The 8,266-nt window shown below is 48.9% G+C and overlaps 1 protein-coding gene across 1 annotated transcript in view; it reads left to right on the top strand.

The window, feature by feature from the left end:
- Positions 1–7,250: 7,250 nt before the first annotated feature.
- prune (prune exopolyphosphatase) overlaps positions 7,251–8,266 on the top strand; it is a gene marked incomplete at its 3' end in the record, with an annotated part of 24,130 nt that continues 23,114 nt past the window's right edge. The window contains exon 1 of the mRNA XM_043686630.1: positions 7,251–7,392. Within this exon, the coding sequence (XP_043542565.1) occupies positions 7,354–7,392 (39 nt within the window). The remainder of the gene's footprint in view (positions 7,393–8,266) is intronic.

Here is an 8,266-nt window from a genome sequence, read left to right as displayed (position 1 = left end):
CCACCCCAGTCTGACCTATCACCCTCACCTTGACCTCTTTCCACCTATCACATTTCCGACGCCCCTCCCCCAAGTCCCTCCTCCCTACCTTTTATCTTAGCCTGCTGGACACACTTTCCTCATTCCTGAAGAAGGGCTTATGCCCGAAACGTCGATTCTCCTGTTCCCTGGATGCTGCCTGACCTGCTGCGCTTTTCCGGCAACACATTTTCACCTCTGATCTCCAGCATCTGCCGTCCTCACTTTCTCCTTCCTGTCTAAGTGCCAATTTCTGAAGTTCAAACTCTCTCTCTGTGTCTCTCTTTCTCTGTCTCTCTCTCTGTCTCTCTTTCTCTGTCTCTCTGTCTCTGTCTCTGTCTCTCTCTCTCTTTCCTCTGCCTTTAATGGTAATTCAACTGTTTCATCCCTGATGCCCTTTTCCTTGTCCTTTTTGCTTCTAACTCCAGCTGTTTCATTTTCAGTTGAATATTAGCCAGCTCCAAAGATTCTGATGGTGCTTCCAACAAATTGAAATGCTGTGTTATTGCTGTAATTATCTCTCCTTTTCTTATGGAAGGAGGTAGCTCCAATCCTGGGATGGCACGGTGGCTCAGTGGTCAGCACTGCTGCCTCACAACGCCAAGATCCCAGGTTCAATTCCATCCTCAGGTGACTGTCTGTCTGTGTGGAGTTTGCACATTCTCCCCGTGTCTGCATGGGTTTCCTCCGGGTACTCCGGTTTCCTCCCACAGCCCAAAGATGTGCAGGTGAGGGCGGATTGACCGTGCTGGTGTTAGGTGCATTAGTCAGAGGGAAATGGGTCTGGGTGGGCTACTCTTTGGACGGTCTTGTTGGGCCGAAGGGCCTATTTCCACACTGGAGGGAATCTCATCTGATCTCACTAGAAAATGGCAGCTTGGCCTTAATCATAATTTCCAAAATCACTTCTTCCACCCCCAGAAAACTCTTAGTGACTGAAAGGACCATCGCTATCCCAAGCACCATTTAAACCAACTGAATTCAACACCTGGAACAAAAACACTAATGCTTATCGCTCACAGTCTTCGAGTCTGGCAACCCGAATCAGAACTAAAGAACAAATCCCGCAATCTATTGTGAACCAGGCCAGACCCGCTCCAATCATTTCAAGAAAGTAGCCCAGACCCTAACTTTGCTAGTTGTTTTATGCAGGTGTAAAGTGGATATTTCAGGAGCGATGCAGCTGACCCAACCAATTTGTTTTAAACAAAACAGATTTTATTTGGGAGATTACCAAATGAAACATAAACACGGCACGGTGGCACAGTGGTTAGCACTGCTGCCTCACAGCACCAGGGTCCCAGCTTCGATTCCAGCCTCGGGTGACTGTGTGGAGTTTGCACATTCTCCCCGTGTCTGTGTGGGTTTCCTCCGGGTGCTCCGGTTTCCTCCCACAGTCTAAAGATGTGCAGGTCAGGGTGAATTGGCCATGCGAAATTGCCCGCAGTGTTCGGTGCATTAGTCAGAGGGAAATGGGTCTGGGTGGGTTACTCTTCGGAGGGTCGGTGTGGACTGGTTGGGCCGAAGGGCCTGTCTCCAAACTGTAGGGAATCTAATCTAATCTAAAGAGAACAGAATAACCAAACCTATCGGAAAACCCAGCAGATTATTCCCAACTTAATGATGCTGTTCCAAATACTTGCAACAATTCCCATAAACACTCCTTTGGCAAAAGGAAAGGTAAAATCAAACACGGGGTCTTCAGGAGAGATGGCAGAGAGACTCAGCGTGGAACACCTTCTACCATGTCACTGATCCTTCGACCAGCAGCCTCAAACAAACCTGACTACTTGCTTTGAACAGACTGTTAAAACCAGATCAGGACGCGTTGATACAAAGCTGGGTGGCAGGGTGAAATGTGAGGAGGATGTTATGAGAATACAGGGTAACTTGGACAGGCTAGGTGAGTGGACAGATGCATAGCTGATGCAGTTTAATGTGGATAAGTGTCTGGTTATCCACTTTGGTGGCAAGAACAGGAAGGCAGTTTACTACCTAAATACAGTCAAGTTAGGCAAAGGGGCAGTACAATGAGATCTGGGCGTTCTTGTACATCAGTCAATGAAAGCAAACATGCAGGTACAGCAGGCAGTGAAGAAAACTAATGGCCTTCATAACAAGAGGGATTGATTATAAGAGCAAAGAGGTCCTTCTGCAGCTGTACAAGGCCCTGGTGAGACCACTCCTGGGGTAATGTGTGCAGTTTTGGTCTCCAAATTTGAGGAAAGACAGTCTGGATATTGAGGGAGTGCAGCGTAGGTTCACGAGGTCAATTCCCGGAACGGCAGGACCATCATATGTTGAAAGATTGGAGCGACTGGGCTTGTATAGACTTGAGTCTAGATTAGAGTGGTGTTGGAAAAGGACAGCAGGTCAGGCAGCATCTGAGGAGCAGGAAAATCGACGTTTCGGGCAAAAGCCCTCTGCCGAAACGTCGATTTTCCTGCTCCTCGGATGCTGCCTGAACTGCTGTGCTTTTCCAGCACCACTCTAATCTAGACTCTGGTTTCCAGCATCTGCAGTCCTTGTTTTTACCCTGTATATACTTGAGTTTAGATGGATGAGAGGAGATCTGATTGAGACATATAAGAGTATTAAAGGATTGGATCCTCTGGAGGCAGGAAGCTAATGGGTGAGTCCAGAACCAGAGGACACAGTTTAAAAATAAGAGGTAGGCCATTTAGAACAGAGTTGAGGAGAAACCCCTTCACCCAGAGAGTGGTGGGTGTATGGAATGCTCTGCCCCAGAGGGCAGTAGAGGCCAAGTCTCTGGATACTTTCAAGAAAGCGATGGATAGAGATAGTGGAATCAAGGGTTATGGGGATAAGGCAGGAACAGGATACTGATTTTGGATGATCAGTCATGATCATAATGAATGGTGGTGCTGGTTCGAAGAGCCGAAGGGCCTACTCCTGCACCTATTGTCTATTGCTTCAGCTACCGTGGAGAAGTTGGGATTGGAAGTTGGGAGCAGAGAAAGACAGGAGGAGATTGAATCGCCGCTTTCAAAATCATTAGATTTCGACAGATTGACTAACTGGCAGAAGGTCAGGCTGGATGGAGATGTCAAAATGATGTCACGAGTTGTGATCTGAAGTGCACTGTATTGAAAGGGTGTGACAGCAGACTCAGCAGGAACTTTCAAAATGGAAACTGGGTATTTTCTTGAAGGGCAATGATTTGTTTTGCCCGAGGCAGCTTTCACAAAGAATTCTCCAATGACTGCCATTCTCCCCCTCCTCTCTATCCACAGTGCTGGAATTTTATGTCCCGTTAAGTATATATTAGTGAGAGCTTTCTAAGTGCAAATTGGCTGCTGTGTTTCCTGTTTTACAGCACCGCAAACGTTAGCTGTAAAGTGCTTTGGGATATGTCATCAAGTGCCATTTTGTTAGGGTGGCTCAGTGGTTAGCACCGCTGCCTCACGTGATCAGGGACCAGGGTTCGATTCCACCCTCGGGCGTTCTACCTACAGGGGTTGGGTGGCTAAAGTTTGGCAGTGGAGGAGAGCAGATGCGCTAGAGGGCATCATCGACCACGTGAGAGGAGAAATTGCGGTCTTTGAAGAAGGAGACCATCTGGGATGTTCTGTGGTGGTATTGGTCCTCCTGGGAGCAGATGTGGCGGAGCGGGAGGAATTGGGAGTAAGGGTTAACGTTTTTTACAGGAGGCAGGATGGGAGGAGGTGTAGTCCAGGTAGATGTGGCCTCCCCCCACCAACCTACCCTCCCCTCCCAGCACTTTCCCCTTCCACTGCAAGAAGTGTAAACCCTGCGCCCACACCTCCCCCCTCACCTCCACCCCAAAGGATCCTTCCACATCTGACAGAGATTTTCCTGCACTTCCACTCACGTCATCTACTGTGTCCGTTGCTCTCGATGTGGTCTCCTCTGCACTGGGGAGACAGGGCGCCAACTTGCGGAATGTTTCAGAGAACACCTCTGGGACATACGCGCCAACCAATCCAACTGCCCCGTGGCCGAACACTTTAACCACCCCCTCCCACTCCGCCAAGGACATGCAAGTCCTGGGCCTCCTCCACCGCCAAACTCTAGCCACCCAACGCCTGGAGGAAGAATGCCTCATCTTCCGCCTCAGGACACTCCAACCACCAGTTTCCCCATTTCCCTTCCCCCCCCCCCACCTTATCCCAGATCCAACACACCAACTGGGCACCGCCATCTTGAACTGACCTACCCGTCCATTTTCCTTCCCACCTATCCACTCCACCCTCCTCTCCGACCTATCACCATCACCCTTCACGTCCAACCACCTGTCGCGTTCCCAGCCACCTTCCCCTCAGCCCCACCCCCTCCCACTTATCTCTCAACCCCCTTGGGCCACCCCCTTTCATCCCTGATGAAAGGCTTATGCCTGGAACGTCAATTCTCCTGCTCCTCGGATGCTGCCTGACCTGCCGTGCTTTTCCAGCGCCGCACTCTTCGATTCTGACCTCCGGCATCTGCAGTTCCTCACTTTCTCCTCCTCGATCCTCAGAAAGGAGTGCGGCTTCTTCGGTGAAGGAGAGAGAGAATGGGAAACACAACGAGAGTGGAAAACAGGACATTCTGGAAACGTTCAGCAGGGCTGACAGTATCTGTGCACAGAGGAAGCCGAGTTAACGTTTCAGGTTCAGTGAGCTTTCCTCAGAACCCCTGCTGCCTAACTGTGGAGCTTTTTTTCCCAGAAATTTTCTCATTTACAGCATTTGCAGTTCATCTAAGTCATAGATTCACATAGCATTCTATCGGTTTTTTTTAATTCAGACTGGAAAGGCTTTATGTTTTAATATTTCTGGGCAGTTTTGAGCCCGTTTTGCTGCAGACAGTTATGAGGAGTGTAGATTGGGAGAATATTTTCCCCTCCGTAAGTAATAATTGCTCAATAACCTGAGGCAAGGTTTTAAGGTAAGAAGCAGAGGTTTAGAGAGGGTTTGTGAAAAATCATTTTCACCAAAACCTGATGTGTCTTTGCAAACCTGAAGGGCTTATGCCCGAAACGTCGATTCTCCTGTTCCCTGGATGCTGCCTGACCTGCTGCGCTTTTCCAGCAACACATTTTCAGCACTGAAACCATCAAGGCAATTAAGAAGTGTTCAAATGCCATAGCACACATGAGGCCAAGTGCTAGAACATGGGATAGGATAGATTTTTTCAAAACCGAAACAACTGCGGATGCTGGAGATCTGAAACAAAAATAGAAATCGCTGGAAAAACTCAGCAGGTCTGGTAGCCATCGTGCAGAGAAAGCAGAGCTCAGGTTTCAGGTCCACTTCTGAAAAACCCGAAACACTTTTGGAATATTGCGTGCAATTCTGGTCTCCCTCCTATCGGAAGGATGTTGTGAAACTTGAAAGGGTTCAGAAAAGATTTACAAGGATGTTGCCAGAATTGGAGGATTTGAGCTACAGGGAGAGGCTGAATACGCAAGGGTTGTTTTCCCTGAAGTGTTGGAGGCTGAGAGGTGACCTTATAGAGGTTTATAAAATCATGAGGGACATGGGTAGGGTAAATAGACAAGGTCTTTTCCCTGGGGTGGGGGAGTCCAGATGGTATAGGTTTACGGTGAGAAGCGAAAGATTTAAAAGGTACCTGAGGGGCAGCTTTTTCACGCAGAGGGTGGTGCGTGTATGGAAAGAGCTGCCCAGAGGAAGTGGTGGGGGCTGGTACAATTACAGTATTTAAAAGGCATCTGGATGGGGACTTGAATAGGAAAGGGTTAGAGGGATATAGGTCAAATGCTGCCAATTGGACCAGATTAATTTAGGCTATCTGGTCATAGTGTCATAGAGATGTACAGCATGGAAACAGACCCTTCGGTCCAACCCGTCCATGCCAACCAGATATCCCAACCCAATCGTGTCCCACCTGCCAGCGCCCGGCCCATATCCCTCCAAACCCTTCCTATTCATATACCCATCCAAATGCCTCTTAAATGTTGCAATTGTCCCAGCCTCCACCACTTCCTCTGGCAGCTCATTCCATACACGTACCATCCTCTGCATGAAAATGTTGCCCCTTAGGTCTCTTTTATATCTTTCCCCTCTCACCCTAACCTATGCCCTCTAGTTCTGGACTCCCCGACACCAGGGAAAAGACTTTCAGCATGGACGAGTTGGACTGAAGGGTCTGTTTCTGTGCTGTACATCTCTCTGACTCTAAATGGGATAAGATTAATTTAAGACAGATGTCAGAGGTAGGTTCTTTACTCAGAGTAGAGGGGGCATGGAACCCACTGCCTGCAACAGTAGTTGACTCCCCAACTTTAAGGGCACTTAAATGGTCATTGGATAAACAGATAGATGAAAATGGAACAGTGTCGGTTAGATGGTCTTCAGATTGGTTTCACAGGTCGGCACAACATTGAGGGCCGAAGGAATGATCTATGTTCTATATCTGGTCAGCATGGATGATTTGGACTGAAGGGTCTGTTTCTGTGCTGCATATCTCTGTGACTCTAGATGGGACTAGGTTAATCCAGGATATCTGGTCGGCATGGACAAATTGCACCGTAGGGTCTGTTTCTGTGCTGTACATCTCTATAACTCTAAATGGGACTAGGGCGGCACGGTGGCACAGTGGTTAGCACTGCTGCCTCACAGCGCCAGAGACCCGGGTTTAATTCCTGACTCAGGCGACTGTGTGTGTGGAGTTTGCACATTCTCCCCGTGTCTGCGTGGGTTTCCTCCGGGTGCTCCGGTTTCCTCCCACAGTCCAAAGATGTGTAGGTTAGGTGAATTGGCCATGCTAAATTGCCCGTACTAAATTGCCCGTAGTGTTAGGTAAAAGGGGTAAATGTAGGGGAATCGGTGGGTTGCGCTTCGGAGGGTCGGTGTGGACTTGTTGGGCCGAAGGGCCTGTTTCCACACTGTAATGTAATCTTAAAAAAAAAGTTAATCCAGGATATCTGGTCGGCATGGACAAGTTGGACCGAAGGGTCTGTTTCTGTGCTGTACATCTCTATGACTCTGTACATGTCAATATTGCAATTAGACATTCCACCTCCCCCGAAAGGTGAGCTCTGCTTTCTCTCTCCACCGAAGCTGACAGACCTGCTGAGCTTTTCCAGCAGTTTCTGTTTTATTTTGCCCCAACAGCGGACAGTCCCCTGTGGGGCTCAGCCACATGCATTCATCCGTTCCAGCCCGACCCCACCCCAAATGAAAGGTAATCTGTTTAAACTTCAGTAGTTTAAGATTCACCTTCTCAGTCGCTGCCCTCTGGCAGGGAGAGGGGCGTGTCCAGGCGGGCGCCTGCGCAGTGCGGCCGGAATGTATCAAACTCTGGCCAATGTATCAATCCTGAGAGTGGGGGCCGCGTTGAAATTGACTGAACATGGAGCTCTACCTGAGGGACTGCAGAGGTGCTTTGGAGGTGAGTCTGGCCGGGCAACAGAGTGTGTCCCTGCTTTAGGAGAGTGCCCTTTAGCCGCTGTCGCACGTTTTACCCCCCCCCACACTGCTGCAAGAGGTCCCCACCCCTCCCCCCCTTTTATAGAGAGAGATAGGAAGATTACCATAGCCCTGAGCAGCAGCACACACACACACAAAGAGGTAGGTGTTGGAGAAACTTTACTCCCTTCAGTAAAGGGGGAGTCAGTAAGTAACTTTGAGGGAAGGGGGGGGGGAAACGGGCAAGAGGTTTCAGGCAAGGAGGCACAGAGGGTATTTGAGGAAGGGTTTCCTTTAACTCAGAAGGGTGCTTGCTGGCTGTATGTTGACCTCATTGGCCGACAGAGAGCTGTCACAACATTTGTTGTTTCCAGTGATTTAAGAACTATGTGGGAAGTACCAAAGCAAGGCAAGTTTTGAGGCAAAGTGTGGGGACCAAGAGTAGGTAGGTACCTGATTACCCAACACCGGTATATTCTTGGTCAGAAATGTGTTGGATTTGTCTGCTGGACAGAGTCAAACCTGTGGTGTTTGTTTCTTCATCTGTCACTGTACAGAACCAAAGTGCTTTGCTGACTATGTATTTATGTAAAGATGTTTTTTTGTGTGAATAAAGTATATTTTTCAAATTTAAAAGAGAAAGTTGATTACCAGCACAGACACTGGTCTGAAATGTTCCATGACCCAGTGCTAAAGTGCACCCCCTTCACTCACCCCCTCGTCCCTGGGTGTGGTGCCCTCTCTCTCTCTCTCTCTCTCGCTCCCTCCCCCTGCAGTTTGCCTGCACTGTCTCCCCACCCCCAGATGACATCAGCTCATCTCCCAATCCAAATATTTCTACAATCCCTGGCACCTCA

This window comes from Chiloscyllium plagiosum, unplaced genomic scaffold, assembly GCF_004010195.1.
Source record: "Chiloscyllium plagiosum isolate BGI_BamShark_2017 unplaced genomic scaffold, ASM401019v2 scaf_14164, whole genome shotgun sequence".
In the NCBI taxonomy this organism is placed as follows: Eukaryota; Metazoa; Chordata; class Chondrichthyes; order Orectolobiformes; family Hemiscylliidae; genus Chiloscyllium; species Chiloscyllium plagiosum.
This window is presented reverse-complemented; position numbering and strand designations above follow the sequence as displayed.